Genomic DNA, 16,876 nt, shown 5'->3' with positions numbered 1-16,876 from the left:
AAGCTCTGCTGGTGTTTATGGATTTCAATGGCTTCCTTGTGCAGTTTAACATAATTATTGCTGGTGTTGTCCAGTACGTCGGTATTTTGAAATAGAAGTCCAGCTTGTTTCAGGCCATGTTCAACTACTGCTGATTTTTCAGGTTGTTTTAGTCTGCAGTGTCTCTCATGCTCTTTGATTCTGGTGTGGGTGCTGCGTTTTGTGGTTCCAATATATACCTGGCCACAACTGCAAGGTATCTGGTATACTCCTGAAGTGGTGAAGGGGTTTCTTTTCTCCTTTGCTGACTGTAACATTTGTTGTATTTTTGTGGTGGGCCTGAATACTGTTTGTAGGTTGTGTTCAAAAGCTTCCCCATGCAGTCAGTGACCGCTTTAATGTATGGCAGAAATATTTTATTTGTGGGTGGCTGTTTTTCCTCTTCAGTTTGGTGATATTTTCTTGGTTTGATGCCTCTTGAGATTTCATTCTTGGAATAGCCATTTGTCTGTACGAAAGAAATCAGAAGCTGATGAGGAACAGAAAGAAGAAACATCCAGAAACAAAACTATTTTCATCTCAAACATAGCCATATATTCACCTATACAGTGGTGCCTCGCATTACAATGTTAATTCGTTCCAGCGAAATTGCTGTAGAACGAAAACATCGCAAAGCGGAATTAAAAAGCCCATAGAAACGCATTAAAACCTGTTTAATGTGTTCCGATGGGCTTAAAACTCACCATCCAGCGAAGATCCTCCATTGCGCGGCCATTTTCACTGCCTATCTTGCGAGGAATCCGTCCCTAAACACAGCGGGGAGTCATTTTATTTACCCAGTGGCCATTTTGAAACCACTGATCAGCTGTTGGAAAATCGTCGTTTTGTGAAGAATCGATTGCCGAAGCAGGGAACCAATCATCGCAAAGTGAAATTCCCCCATAGGAAACATCGTTTTGCGATCGCAAAAGCGATCGCAAAAAGTTCATCATAATGCGATTTTATCATTAAACAAAGTGATCGTAATGCGGGGCACCACTGTAATTACCCTTCTTATGGGCAAGGTGCTTATGTAATCAACACTAAAAGTTAGTTGTTTCTGTGACTAAATATGTGTCTGAGAAAGTAAGCTGCAATCCATGAGAAGTCTCACTGAAATAAACCTGCTAGTCTTTAACATGCCATCATATATCCTTCCTTTATTTGGTTATATCTGGAAATCATAAAACACATACAATGCAGAATACTGAAAGAAGCAGTCGTGTATTGAGAAACAATGAACACAAGTTGCTACTCATGATAATTAAAAGTAATATAAATTCATTTCTTCAGTTACTTTATGGCCGTGATGAGGTCCCACCTCTAGCAGAGAAAGAACTGAGAAAAAGACGCTCAGTTTAATTTCCATAAGAGAGACACAACAGACAGGCGAACAAGCAACTTCATGAAATAATTAATAATAAAGATTTTTTGTTAATGATGGCTCCAAAAGGCAAGGGAAGACATTTCCTTTGCTTATACTGTACATCAATGCCAAAATACTATACACTGTTATCCATTTGGATCTGGCTTCTCTTTATAAATAGCTTTGGATGACATATCTCAGTGTTCTTAACTATTGGCTACAGTGGCTGGGATCAATACGAACTGGCCAAAAGCAGATGGAGAGCGCTAGGCTGGGGCCAGCTGGTTTGAAAAAAAGAAAAAGGATTGGCCAATGATATATACAAATTAATCTTCAGAAGATTAGAAAGCAGAGCTTGGGAAGTAAAAATGAAAAATTAGCAAGCCACAATTAGGTTTTCAAAAACCAACACAGTGTAAGTACTTTTATATTTGCAATTCTTATAAAGTTACTGTCTGCTTTCTTATTTCTCAAAAGTAACTAGACCAATGAGCTAACAGGAGTTTAATCATTACAAGAGTCCAGACGGACCAGACTATCCTGTCTAGTTCAGCACCCTGTTTTCCACAATGGCCAACCAGATGCCCCTGGGAAGTTTACAAGCTAGGCACGAAGGGAACTGCGGCATTCATTTGAACCTGATGTATCTGCCTCCCCCCCCCCAGCTGCCACATGGATCAGAAATTTCACTGACTTCTCTACCTCAGCCTAAGATACATTTCCTTATTACCAGCTCTCAGTTCAACAAATATGTGATAAAGTGAAGGAGGTTTCTTTTGCTTTCGTTAGACTTCACTATAGATTTCTACGCATTAAATCAGATTTATCATTTCTTCCCATTTGCCCATTTTAGACATATCACTTGGAGCTCTTCACACTCTGCTTCAGATTTCACTACCCTGAATAAGTTGACGTAATCAGCAAAGTTGGCCCTTCTTGCCAGGACATTTATAGACATGCTAAGAACCACCATTCTAAATACAAATCTTGGCAGGGCCTCACTTCTTATGGACCTTCATTGTTACAACTGTCACTCCCTCTTCTTTACCCAGTTAGATAATTCTAGTTCCAGTTATCCAGTTCTTTATTCCACTTGGAAGATTTACTCTTCTGCCCTGTGACTGCTGAGATTATTCAGGTATTCTTGATAAGAGAATTTTATCAAAAAACCTTTTTTGAAAGTCCAAGCGTACCAAGCGACTACTGAATCACTGCTCTACCTAGTTTCTCAAGGTCTCTACACTGTTTGGTGAGGCAGGGTTCACCTCGGCAAAAGGCCTGGTGTTGTCTATTCAGCAAGAGGGAACTCTTCTCTTCATGCGTAATAATACTGTGCTGACTTTAACCATGCTTTCTACACAGAATATGCATTAGGCTAAACGTCCTGTAGTTTTCTGGACACCACCTCACCGGAAAGTTCATGAAAGATGAGTGCTACTTTGACTGCTTCTCAATCCCTTGATAAAGAGACCCGTTTTAAGGGCTTTGCAAGGTTAGAAGTTGTACACTTGCATGATCTGCAGATTCTCAGGTGGAAGCCATCCAGGCCGCTTTCTCTTTTCACAATCAGTTGATCAACTCTGAATAGTATTCTTCCCTCTGCTTGACTTCCTTAAAAGGCCAGTCCAGGGGATGACTGACTACATGGGCATGTCTCATTGTTTGTCCTGTGTTTCTCACTATCCCTTTCCTTGTTTATTCTGTTCACTATACACTGTCAGTGCCAATTGCTAGTAGATCCTATCTTTCAGCATGAATAAGTGGCATATTTAGTTCTGGCAGCAGGGCTTGTAACTTTTTTTAAAACGTTTCCATTCACATTATTTTTTTTCCTGGCTTTTGGCTTGGGTGTTTGCTCATATCAGTCCCCTGAGACAGTTTTAAGGCAAGTCCCAATGACACCATTGATGACAACAGAGTGGGGCACAAGGGGGGCTGGCATCGTGAACCCTACTTCTTTTGCCTGCCTTCTGTTCACACTGGTAAGGACTGCAACTGCAATGCAACTTATTCAGTGACAATTTTAATATAGATATACTGTATTCCTTCTGATTCGATTTTTTTACTGAGTCTTGTCACTTGCTAACTCTTTTTTTAAAATAGGAATTTGAATGCCAGTGAAAGGGGCAGGTAAGGGGGTGGTGATAATGGCACAGAAGGGTGAGGGGAAAGCAGGGTTGTGTGACATCTGAAACACATCTTCCTGGGATAAAGAAATAGATCTTTTTGAAAGATGACTGTGACATAAGTGCCAGGAGACAGGGAAGTTCATGTTGGTTCAGAACAACATTCTGTAGGGTCACACCTTCAGACACAGATATTTAGCCTCTCTCTTGGGCAGAGACAGAAAATGTATTCAGTGCCCTTCTTTGCTTCTTATTTTTCGGTGTGACTTTTACTCCCTTGTCATTTCATGGTCAAACTTGCTCCCAGTATTTTTTTCTTTTTTTCAGGCATTGGATATGTGTCTCTTCTCTTTTTTCTTTTCTTTCGTGCTCCTGCACACTTTGGATTAACTGGGGATGTGAATACTTTTTTCCTCCCCTCTGTGTCCTCTTTTTCTACTACATGGCATACACTTTTGCTGTATTTCTAGGACAAAGAAAGCTGCCTTATACTGAGTCACATAGTTTGTCCACTTAACTGTGTAATCAATCCTGTTTGGCTGCTGTTGTCTAAGATTTCATGAAGGTCCACCTGCCCTGCTCTTTTTCTGGTGATTCTAAGTGTCGCCCAGTAGTTTCCCATTAAAGTATCAACCAGGCCTAGCCCTGCTTAAAATCAGATCTATGACTTAGAGCCTGTTCCCACTACTGGAATAAACTGGCAGAGGGACAGAATCTATTGGATTCGGGGTAACATTGCATGGACTTCAGCATGAATTCAAACGATTTGTGTCAGTGGTTGTTGTAGGTTTTTTGGGCTGTTTGGCCGTGTTCTGGAGGTCTTTTCTCCTCGTGTTTCACCATTCTCTGTGGCTGGCATCTTCAGAAGAAAGGAGTTAGAACACAGACAGAGTTATAGCTCGTGTCCTCTGAAGATGCCGGCCACAGAGACTGGCAAAATGTGAGGAAGAAAAACCTCCAGAACACAGCCAAACAGCCCGAAAAACCTACAACAACCGTCGGATCCTGGCTGTGAAAGCCTTCAAGATTTGTGTCAGTGCGTGTATCCTTATACCATATCAACACTGCCTGTCAAACAAGGTTCATCATGGGTGGTGGGCAGGCAGTGGGGGAGTGTGATTGGGCAGGTGATGGGGGTAACTGGGCAGGGGCCAACTTTTTGCAAGCATGGTGCTTTTATTTTATAAAATTCATGGTATCTGGTATATCTATCAGGAATTATTTTAAAAAGTGTTGGGGGCATACATACAGTACATGTGGAATTGATTCCAGATGGGCCTCAAAATAAGTGGACCACGTGTGCATGTGCTTTGTGTGTACACTAAAAATTAAATCCAACTTGTTTTCAGCAGAACCTGAGTTTATTGTCAGTGGAATCGAGCCCTAAACTGAGGCTATCAGACTTCGAACATATAAAAAGAATACAAGCCTCACTGCAAAAGACAGTAATTTTTGAAACACTGGAAGGCAGTAGAAAAAGAGAAAGACCTAACATGAGATGGGCTAACTCGATTAAAGAAGCCATGGCTTCACTTTACAAGACATAAGCAGGGCAACTAGTTATAAGGCCTTTCACACATAATTTATATGGTCTCTAACAATCATAAATAATTTGATGGCATACTAACAGCCAAGTGGCAGAGTACTTCCTTGGGCTTTCAGCCTTAATGATAGTGCTTTATTTTAATCTTTTAAAACTTGGTAATATGTCACACAGGTGGCTGGATAGCTCAGTGGTTTAGGTATCTGGCTGCAGAGCAAGAGGTTGGGAGTTTGATTCCCCACTGTTCCTCCTGCAAGTAAATCCAGCCTGTGCATCCTTGGGCAAGCTGCACAGTCCCAGGGCATCTCCAGAAGGGAATGCCAAAACACTTTGGAGTACTCTCCACCTAAAAGACCCAGAAAAGGATCAGATTTGTCAGAATTGAATTGACACCATATTATTACTGTCACACAATCCTGTGTGACATGGAAATGCAACAGCAAAAATACAAGTGTTGTAGCACCTTTAGGCCTAAAAAATATATTTTGAAGTGAGGTTTTGCAGATACAATCTACTCCTTTAGACTGATGAAACGACTACGTATGTCTACCAATTTGGTGGTAAGTGATCATTTAACCTACGATGAACATCTGGTTTCAACCTGTTGCTTTGCTCAGATCTGGACTGCTGGACGCTCCATGTACTTCCATTCCGAGCCCAAGGCGACTGTGTTTCTCAGCGAAAGCTACAGACAGTTGCACACAAGGTCCAGGCAAACTCTAAGGCTACTGTCTGTAAGAAGATGAGAGTGTCAAATGCTAGCTTCTCTCAGCCAAAACGGCAAACTCCAGATTGCTCGTTTGCCTTCAAGAAAAGAATGGGCATAACATCTGGCTCGATTCTGGGAGCCCATCCGCTTCCACCCCATCCCCAAATGTTTATACCCTCACTGCCTGATCAAGAGGGCTGGTAGCTCGCCTCGCTTCTAAACTTTTAGCGTTTTGGCATTATCAAAGTGCGGACTTTGCCTTCTCTGGATGAATCCCACCTTCCTTCGAAACTTCCCAGGCGGCAAAGAAACGCCGGCTTAAATCCCGACGTCTTTTAGAGGCTCACTGACTTCTTTTCGACTTAACTCAAAAGTCACGCGACTCCTCCCCTCCCTCTTCTCTCTCCGGCCCGCGTTCCTTCCGGCTTGGCGGCCAATCGATGGCCACCGAGACTCCGATTGGTCTCAGCGCGGTTCCCCGAAGGGGCGGGACCTCGGAAAGCTTTTTTAAGCCGGGAGCAGGGCCGCCTCGGCCGGCGAGTGAGTGCCTTTCGTGGTTGGTGGACCTCACGTGGCGGCATTGCATTGCATGTCGCTGTATTGCACCGGGTGAGTAGGCATAGCGGCATCTCAAGCCGGGTGGCACCGCCCAGAGGGAGCCGAGGAAAGAGCCGGTCTTTGGCTTTTGAGCGGGAGGGTTGCGGCTGAATCCGGCTCCAGCAGAGCCACGTTGGCAATGATCCTCTCCGTGCCGCCGCCGCCCCCTCTCCTCGTCCTCCTCTCCTCTGTGGACAGATGGCGAGGAGGAGCCGCCGGGGATTTGCGCTTCCCTTCTGATCCCTTCCTCTCCCCTCCCACCTCCGGGCCTTCGTCCGACAGCTGCAGCCGCCGCTCCGTGGCTGCTGCTGCCGGCCGGCCGGCCGCCCACCCGGATCTTTCCCCCCCCCGGGCCTCGGACGGTGCCAGCAATGGCTGCCGCCCTCATCCTGTCCAGGGGGTGCGGGGCGCTCATTCGCCGCAGCTTCCATGGCCGGCGATGGAGGCCCGCCCCGATCCGCCAGGTGAGCCGGGGCGAGACGAGGGATGCATAAATGGACCCCCGCGCCCGCAGAAGGGCCAGATCCGAGGCCCCGTGTTTTCGCAAGGGCTTCGGATGCTCCCGGAGGACGCATCCCAGAGACCGGTTTGACCGCAAGGCATCGCGCCCTGGATTTTTCGGCTGTCGAGGGTCCTGCTGGCCCGAAACTGAAGGCGACGGGGATCCGGGCCTGTGGAGCGATCGGAGTCTTTTGAGCGAGGCAGGCGGGGAGGCGGTTGGGGGTGGACGGGATGCTTACTAGCCCGCCTGGGAGGGCTGCCTGTGGAGGACGCAGCGGAATCGCCACATGGGCACTGGGCAGGGTGTGCAAGTGATCCCGTGTGGTGGAGCGGTTGGAGGGGTCGCCTGGAGGCTGGAAGCCTGGCTTCGAGTCCCCGCTGAGTCCTGAACCTCCAACCAGTTCTCTCTCTCTCTCCCCCCCCCCCCAATGCCGTTTCCCCTTCCTCCCTGCCCTGTTGAACGGCTTCCTCTATCCCTGGGTTGTTTGGGCGAGGCTAATTTCAGGGGGAAAAGCAGGCGCCTGTTGAGCTCATTCGAAGAAAAGTAGAACATAAACGTAACAACTAAATAAAATACCTGGCACAACTCGATAAATGCCTTGCCGCTTCAGGAACATTTACCCTTTGTTGTGCCCTCTTATCTTGTCCACTGTGATCCTGGATGTATTTGGGAATTGTTCTGCCTTCTCTTTGTGCCCTCCCATCACTTTCTCTCGTTCTTTTTTAGTAATCTCTTGTAACATTCTGTTCTCTGTGTTTCCAGTTTTTCCTTTCTTTTCCTCTTGTGCTGCTATTACCTCCCTTTTTGCCTGCCTGCATGCTAAGAGCTTCATAGAACTCTGTGCATTTCTGCTTGCATGTTGCAGGGACACTTCCCCCCCCTTTAAACTTCGTAAATTGTGTTGTTACTGAAAAGAAAAAGGAATCGATTGATGTGATGTGCAAACATCTTTATTATTATTAGTGATAATAGAAGTTAAGTTTATACTTTGCCTTTCTTCTGCTAAGCTCTTGAGTACCCCATGTCATTCTGTTGGCGACCCTACGAGGTGGTTCTGGCTTAAAGAGAATGACTGGCTTGGGGTCACCCTTTTGAGTTCCATTGCTCATTGAGGACATAAATCTGTGTCTTCATAAACTTCCTGCAATGCATATTGCACAAGCTTTTCCATTAAAAGTGTTGTTGCTTCCAATAAATGCTGCCCTGCTGTATAGGGTGCAATCCTTTGCATACTTATTTGAGAGAAAATTCCATTTAAACGTAGTGCTTTGTTGTTGTTGTTGCTTGAGAAAGTACGTCATGTGTATTAGTATCTCAACTGAAAGCTTTCTCCTTTCTTGGCCTTCTTGTTCTTCTAGTATAAATTGTTGAAAGCTTATGCACTGGTTATCAGTTGTGCAAGATGGCAGTGCTGATGGCAGGGAACTACCTTGAAGATGCCCTTGGAGGCCAGAATAACAAATAGAGTAAGCCTTAAGTGTGAGCCATGGTTCTATGATACTTTAATAATCAGGTTTCAAAATGCTGCTGGGAATTGTAACATTCTCTGTAAACATGAAGGGCTATGCCTCTTTGTTTCTTCCACCGCCCCCACCAACAGAAACGATAATTGTATATTACCATTCAACAGGTGGTTAACTATTATAGAACAAAGTTAAAGACTGAAGGATGCGGGAGAGAAACGGGGAATAGGATGGGGAGATACAGGGGAACTGCCTGTTGTTGAAACTTGAAGCAAAAGCCGTAGGGGTGGAAATATAGAGGGTTTGAGGGCAGAATATGAAATGACAAGGGGTAAAAGAGGCACAGGACATCATCCATGTGATCCGTTTACAAATATTCAATAAAACTGTGAATTAACCTCTAGAGAATAATTGTTAAAGTTTAGAAGTATGATTAAGCTGGCTGGATGGCTCAGTGGTTTAGGCACCTGGCTGCAGAGCAAGCGGTTGGGATTTCAATTGCCCACTGTGCCTCCTGCAAGTAGAGCAAGCCTGTGTGGCCTCGGGGAGAGCTACACAGTCCCAGGATGTCCCCAGAAGAAGGCAATGGTAAACCACCATATCTAGAAAACCCTGGAAGGAGTCATCACAAGTCAGGATTGACTCAATGGCACAGTTATTATTATAGGAGTATAGTTGAGAGCCGGCATGGTCCAACTGAGTCTTCAAAATGTTTTTTGCCCTTACAGGTAACAGTACTATCAAGTCTACTGCCAGTTCGTTCCCAGCCATAGAATTAAATTGATTCTTGATCCATTTAATCTTCTTGTTGGAACTAAAGTGGGTCTAGCAAGAAAAATGCAGAGTGGTTCCTCTTCTCTCAGTAAAGATCCAGCTGGACATAGTGCCAAAAAGGGGATTCCCTCTGTCAAAATGGCTTCCCAGCCTAAAGGTGAAGCTGTGTCCTGCATTTTGTCCACCTTTCATTTTGGGACTTCCTGTTCCACGTTATTTGCTTGGAAAAGCACTGTGAGAAAGAGCATCAACACTTGCCATCCAGTGAAGGAAGAATTGCTGTCCATGGAGCTTAAGGCCACACAGACACACCCCATGCTGCTGTGCTTTTGCCCCAAATCTGAAGGATGAGGATTCTGGCATGCATTCAGTTGATGGCGAGTGTGTAGACTTGATTCCAATCATATTCATTGCTGAATTATTCTCTACCTTTAGCACTGTAAAACTGCTGACCTTTGAAAATATATGGAAATCTTTTAAAACACTCCATAGCGCAGTGGAGTATGTGAGTAGGTGGGACCGCCAAGGAATGAATTCAACAATTACATGCTTTGTTGCAGGGACACTCTAGAGCAGATCAGCGTGTGATAACAGAAGAGCAATTGAAAGTATAAACTGTTCAGAAACCTGTTTGCCTAGTGTGAGTTGCAATAAATAATACTTTCTAAGCTAGCACAAACCAAATGTGAAAAATCATGTGATCAGCCCTCTCCCCAGCAGCTTCCTGTGAAACAAGTATATCTCAAATTAAAATCCAAAGAGTATCGTTGTGTTCCTTTCTGGTTTTGGATACAGCTGTTTGTTTTTTAGTGTTCACTGGACTGAAATGCCTGTGGGTTTCCTTGGAATACTAGAAGTCAGCTGAGCAAATCCAGCAGGTCCTTCACTTCTTAAGTAAGCATGACTCAGTGATTAGGAGGAGCTTTGTTGGGCTGCGATTTACCCTGGTCTTGCACTCAGCCTGCCGAGTTTCATGGCTACAATTAACTCCTATCACAATTTGTTGCTGGGCTGGATTTGGTGTAGCTAAATATTTTTCCCATCTCCCCTCTTTCAATCTCGGGTCACCATGGGGGAGAAAAGTTAGGTTATAAGTCTACAGTTCTTTTCTCTATGACAGTGGTCCCCAACCTTGGGCCTCCAGATGTTCTTGGACTACAACTCCCAGAAGCCTTCACCACCACCTCTGCTGGCCAGGATTTTTGGGAGTTGAAGTCCAAGAACATCTGGAGGCCCAAGGTTGGGGACCACTGCAGTAGACCACTGTTGTCTAAGTAAGATCATCCTGGTCGACAACACTCTTTTCATCTTCTGAGGCTTCAGTGAAGGGAAAGGTATCATACGTTTATGGGTCCTGATGTCATGGGAGCAGTGGGAGGGGAACCTTCTCATGGTTGACTTAGCCTTCTCTCTGTATTGCCAGTAATGATTCTCCTGTTACACCAGTAAATCAACTCGGACAACATCTGGAGGCCCAGGGTTGGGGACCACCGCTCTATGACTTCAGTGGATATTCACTTCAATATACTTTGGGTCAAAATGTTGGTTGGGAATTGTAAGCTACTGAACACTGCAGGAATATGCACTCACAGAATCGTTATATTTGTCAAGGTTGGCTTTCTTCTGCTCCTATGAGAAAATAATACTGATCGGCTGACCATCTGATTTTTATTAAGACCACACCTTTAATTTGATGTTTCTTGTGTAACTGGGAGTTTGCTCTCATGTGCAGAAGTGTCTTTGGCTCTCAACTGTTTCTTTGTATAGTTCATGCACAGTACACTCCCCAGAGGAAATTGGTAGGCTGTATGCAAGAGTGCCAGAATGGAACGGCCTGTATTTAAATTCTGTGTCCTCACAGTGCTTGTCATCAGAGTAATCTCCACTGCAACTGCAGAGCTTTAAGTATTTAAAAAAGGACAGCTGACACAGCTTTCCTTGCTTTGCTCACTCCTGTCATGTGACCTGTAGAATGATTCATAGTGAACTCTCTCCTTCCTCGCTTTACTGAAAATTGCAGAGATGCAGATTGAAAGCAAGCTGAATGAACTGCAGTTTAGAGACATGCACTGATGGCAATATTTCATTGGGACCCCAATTTGGAGAAAGTAACCCAGTTGGACTAGCTTGGAGACCACCAGACGATGAATGGATTATCCCTCTCAAATCCAGACAAATGGGTGCATATTTTGTGTGTGTTGCATACCTTTAAATTTAGGCTTTTTAAAAATCTAGAAATCTACTGATAACCTTTAAAATATTTTGCCTTTGCGAATACATTTAAAATGTTTCTTACCAAACTTGATGAAATGTGCAGTGATAGTCTCTCCTTCTGAGAGGATCAAACATGACAAGTAGAGATGGGATATTCATATCCATCTCGTGGGGGAGACAAATACAGATATCGCCACCACATGTAGCCGGGCCCTTTGGAACCCATCCCACCAGAACCAGCTGGTACACTTATCACTCATGATGCAGTGTGCACAGCTGTAGTTGTTCACACCACACCAGTCACAGTAGTAGCCCGGCCAGCACTTCCCCACCTCCCTGTGCTGGTGACCACTCAACAGCTGTGCGGGGAGACTTAGCATCCCGCCTTCTCACCAGTGTGGTCAGCAACACAAGGAAGTGGGGAAGCACTGGCCAGGGTACTTCCGCAACTGGCATGGTGTGAATGATGACAGCCGGCCACACCAGAAGTGATAAGTAGATCAGCCAATTCTGGTGGGGTGGGCCCCAAGGATCCAGCCACCCAGGAGACAAATATAAATACCCCATCTCTAATGACAAGTTTACCATCCTGGGCCTTTACGCATGGGGTCTTTAAAAGAGAGTGTTCAGCATTTAGGAAATAACTGTTTTGCTGCTTCTTAACCTGCCTCCCCTCCTGCCAACCGAGCAGTTTGAAAGCATATAAAAATGCGAGTAGATAAATAGGTATCACCTTGGTGGGAAGGTAATGGCGGTTCCATGTCTAGTCGCGCTGGCCACATGACCACGGAAACTGTCTTCGGACGAATGCTGGCTCTACGGCTTGGAAACGGGGACGAGCACCATGCCCTAGAATCGGACACGCCTGGTCTAAATGTCAAGGGGAACCTTTACCTTTACCTAACCTGCCTCCCTGGCAAAGTTCTCTGTAAGCTGCATGCGCACAGCACTGCATCAATCCTGCACAGCACTGCATCAATGTGTGCATCAGTGCGTACAGCACTGCATCAAAGTTGCTGCCCATTTATGTCTGGTGGCCACCCTGTGCAGCTCTAGCAAAAATGAGAGGGAACGTTTGGAGATATTTTGTGTGAGAGTTGTCTGTTTGACAGACATCTCTCTAGGCAATAAATGTGCCAAATTTCAGAAGAATAGGCACAAGAGTTAGACTAAATGAAAAACAATTCCAGTCTTTCTGGTTTGTTTTTTCCAGTCAACACCTGAATCTTTGAAAATGTGCTAGCATAGGAGAGGATGGTGGATGCAGAATATACCATGGCAGAAGGGAAAGGATCGGAACATCTACTGTTTTCTAGAGAAGCATCCAGTGTTGTACCTTGGTCACATGATCACATGGTATATTACTTCCTCATCCCTTCAAAAACATGCCTTGTGACTAGAGAGCCTTGGTAAACCATTCATTGTGATTAGAAGATAAACTCATAGACACAAAAATATATTTGTTCTCTCTTCCCCCACCATGATGTTTTCCTTATATGGAGAGCTTGTGGAGAAATACATTGGTTTCTGAAGGCATGTCATGTTCCTCAGAATTATAATTGCTAGCAAATCTGAAGAAATACACAACTTCAGCTTTAACCATTTCATTAGAGGCTTGCTCTGAATCAGAATTTGAATCTACTCTGACAAGCCCAGTTTGGTTCTGGATTCCGAATCTGTTCAAAACCAAAGTACACTCCAAGCAAAGAAAGGAATGTTCTTGGCAGCTGAGGCTGTAGTGTTGAAAGCCATCGAATCTGAATTGTCTCTCTGTTTTCCTTTTTAACTTCTCTTTACAGATTTTTCAGCCTCACTATTCTGATCAGAAGATGTCGTCTGTTCTTGAAACTCTCTTTGAGTATGTAGACAAACACCAGGACCTGTATGTTAAGGTAAGTAGCCTCATTGAAAAAATCTTAAAGTCCAGGATCTTTGTAATATCAGTGCTTGCAGTGTATACTAAGCTACAAATAAGTTGTTGGCGTGTTGCTGGGCTGCTTTGGTTGACAAAGCACTGTTCTATCTGCCCTGAATCCCTCAAGCTGATGGGTAGGTTTGGGAGTGTTTTATTTGGAAAATTTTTCTGAGAGTTTGCTGTTTGCAATCCTCTGATTCACAGAGCAGCTGCAGGCTGATCTTTCTAGGGCTCAAGATTAAGGGGCCAGGAACTAATTGCAAAAATATACCCTTCCTTCCCACATTGGCCTCAGAGAGGGGAACCTTTGGCCATCCAGATGTTCTCCATTTCAAGACCAGAAGCCCTGTCTGTTGTGGGCAGCGATTGGGGATCATGGGAACTGTGGTCCAAAAGGTTCTTCATCCATGGCCTAAAAAAGGGTTAGGATTTACTCATGTGCTACTTCAATATTGGATGGTGCTAACCAAGGAAGTAGGAGCCTCAAATTTCCAAATATTAAGCTACTGGATGGCCCTGAAATGTGCCTTCTTCCTTTATAGACCAAAGTGAGAATCTCTGTCCTAATAAATAGAACATGCACAGATGATAAGCTGTTTGAGGAGAAATTGTATATTTTGTTACTCTTTGTGGATGTGGATGGCCAGCGTCCTTTACTATTTAAAAAGTGTGCATGTTCTGGCTCTGAACCGTGCCAGTTCAGAGTGCAAGTGACTGAATGTGACTCTGGTGACTCAATACACTTCCATGCCACGTGAGGTGGGAGTGTGGAATCCTGCACAAAGTAAATTAGCTTGTTGGTGTTTGTTCTTACATTCTCACTGGCATTCTGGTTTTCTGTATGAGACAAAGTTTGTTGTTTTGGCATAGAAGTGCATTTCAAGAGCAACCTGAGGTTGCACAGTCCAAACACTGGGTTGCCTTTTCTTTCAGGGTTAGGTCTTGGATATTTCATAAAATGCACAGAGGGCTGGGAAATAGTACCAGAGGGTTTTGTTTTTTTTAAAGACATGTCTGTAGAAATACTTAAGGAAGTTGCATTTGCTGCATCTACAAATCACTTTCATGGTAGAACAGAAACTAACTGCCAAGGGTGTGGCCTGAACACACAAACGATGAGCAGTCAGTTCTTTCTAATGTCTAGTATTGTGACAAAAATTGCCCTTGTAGGTATCAGATCAACACAGTTGTCAAAATCATGTTAGATGGAGATATGTAGACAAGTAAATCAAAGGCTGTAAGCCTGGAAGGACCAGAACATGTGCTGGATGGGGCAAAAGAGGCTTTTTTGGGGGTAGAAGCATAATAATTGATCCAGGGGACATGTTGGATGGGCCAGATGCTTCTGGGAGGGGGCATTCCCTTACCTGAAACCATCACGTGCTTTCCCAGTTCCCTTTTTCATGTTTTTTTTCATCTGCACAGGCAAAACAATTCTACAAGTACTCAGAGGAGCATCTTCTCCAAAACCCTGCTTCATGTTCTGCTCACCATCCGAGTTAGGATAATAAACAGGACATGAAGGGCCTAAACAACACTTGGAGGAGTAACTCTTCTCTGGGCCAGCTGAGTTTCCCCCTCTTTTGTTTGAAGAGGAATCCTAACTTTTATCTCTGGTCAGATGTAACAGGAGACATTCTTCTGAAAAGAAGCTGGTGCTCGGAAACAATATGAGGCTTAAAGGAGGCAAGTCAGTGGGCCAAATTCAGTGGTGAATTTGAACTGTGGGCTAGAGATTTTCCATGCCATACTTTCCGTGATGTTTCCTGAATGTAGGACTCATGAAAGAGGAATACTGAAGTATGCCATCATTCTGTTCCACTAGGATTCACCTTAGCCTCAAAATCAGTAGAAGTTCTTGATGGCAAAATAGTTTGGTGCCTTCCAAAGTTTAGGTCCATACTGCTGGAGTGGTAGGAGCTGAAGTCCAAAATATCTGGGGAGGGCCTCCAGTTGAAACATTGAAAGACTTGGAAGTCAGTATAACTTCCTGTACACATACTCTTCAACATGGTAGCAGCTTTTGTTCCACCAGCATATTTGAAATTTTTGCCTTTGCTGTTCAATCATAGCCAAGCAAAAGTTGAGAGTAAATATTTCATTGTTTATTTTCCTCACCCCATCTCTTTCTCTTGAACTACATATGTCTAGCGACTGGCAGATTGGGTGGCAATCCAGAGTGTCTCAGCATGGCCAGAGAAGAGAGGAGAGGTCAAACGAATGATCGAAGTGGCTGCCAAGGACATTGAACGATTGGGTGGCACAACTGAACTAATGGATATTGGAAAGCAGAAGGTAGGAAGACATGTGTGTGTTCAAATAGGGTCAGGAGACCTGGAATGCCATCCTAATAATATGGAGACATGTGTGGTTTCATACATTCATTGAACAAAAAACCTTTTTCCTGTTCAGTGTTTTGTAGGAAATTGTTACCTCTCATGTAGTCTTGAGATGCTGTACCATCCTTTAAAAATGGCAGCATAATAGTGATGGCTTGAATGATATTCAAGATGGAACTCTCATAGTAATTAGAGCAGTGGTAAAGAATATGTGGTTTTCCAGATGTTGAAATCAGTTTCCATCAGCCTTGCTAACATAGCCTGTGGTCAGAATGATAGGAGCAACTGTCTCAATAACATTTGAAAGGTAACATCCCTGACTGAAGATGTCTAAGGTAAGTAAGCAAATAGCAAATCCAAAGAGATCTCCTCTTCCAGAATGGTGTATCTGAAGCTGTATTGCTTAATAACTCAGCTCCAGGTGTTCCAGAAATGCAAAAAACTGACACCAGAAAGCTCTCCTACTGGGTCTCTTAATCTTTGGTCCTCTACCTGTTTTGTATTTCTGTTCACAGAAGAACCAGCCAGCATAGTCAATGGTCAACCATCCTGGGAATTGAAGTCCAAAATATCTGGAGGGCCAGAAGTTGACAGGCATTTTCTTAGTGTATTCTCTAGGGATGGGCATGAACCTCGGTTCTGAGGTTTGTGCCAGTTCGTCAGCATGGCACCACACCCCCAGCTGCATCCCCCACTTGCATGCTGCTCTTTCCCTCCTCTTCACACAATCATCTTGTTACAGCAAGAATTATTGCTTCCCTTTTCCGCCTTTCCCATCAGCAGCCACCCACACACCCAGATGAGGAGGTGAGCCAAGAATTTATGCAGTAGAGCCTCTGAGTGGGTGCAACCCAGAGGCCTCTTTCCTTGCTTTTTTCATTCTAGCCACTGTTCCTTCTCTGCTTTGTGAATTACTATAGCTGAAAAGGGGTCAAGGAGACATGCAAGCCAGAGGGAGAAACATTGGTTGTAACTATGCGAACAGAAACTTTTGGGATTTACTCTATTCCTAAAACATGTGGATTTGAATTAATTCTTCATGCTCACATGATGCAAAGGCTAAATCGAATCTGTCCATCCCTTTTGGTTTACAAACTGAGTTTTTTTTCTTCCTGGGAAGAAGCTACTACTGTTTTTTTTTTTCTAGAAAGTTTCTGAAGGATTTTTTCCTGTGCAGATTCAGTGGTGGTGGTTTGCCTGTTGTGGGAGGAGGGAGGGAGAGTGGAAGGAGCTGGGAGAAAAGAGAGTGGGGAATGGTTGTCTCTCTCTGTGGGTGTGGGTGTGGGTGTGCATGTGTGAGGGGGAAAGGG

At 44.4% G+C, this 16,876-nt stretch overlaps 1 protein-coding gene across 3 annotated transcripts in view; it reads left to right on the top strand.

Moving 5' to 3' along the window:
- Positions 1-6,238: 6,238 nt before the first annotated feature.
- The window catches only part of LOC110083377 (cytosolic non-specific dipeptidase), a 29,452-nt gene continuing 18,814 nt past the window's right edge, over positions 6,239-16,876 (top strand). The window contains exons 1-3 of one of the 3 annotated variants that reach the window (XM_072998748.2): positions 6,239-6,371; positions 13,112-13,204; positions 15,379-15,522. In XM_072998748.2, coding sequence (XP_072854849.2) covers positions 13,142-13,204; positions 15,379-15,522 — 207 coding nt within the window. In that variant the 5' untranslated portion in view covers positions 6,239-6,371; positions 13,112-13,141. Of the gene's footprint in view, positions 6,372-6,646; positions 6,824-9,913; positions 9,993-13,111; positions 13,205-15,378; positions 15,523-16,876 lie in introns of those variants that run through there. The other 2 variants (XM_072998746.2, XM_078393525.1) reach the window with 2 other exon arrangements.

This window comes from Pogona vitticeps, chromosome 4, assembly GCF_051106095.1.
Source record: "Pogona vitticeps strain Pit_001003342236 chromosome 4, PviZW2.1, whole genome shotgun sequence".
Classification (NCBI taxonomy): Eukaryota; Metazoa; Chordata; class Lepidosauria; order Squamata; family Agamidae; genus Pogona; species Pogona vitticeps.
This window is presented reverse-complemented; position numbering and strand designations above follow the sequence as displayed.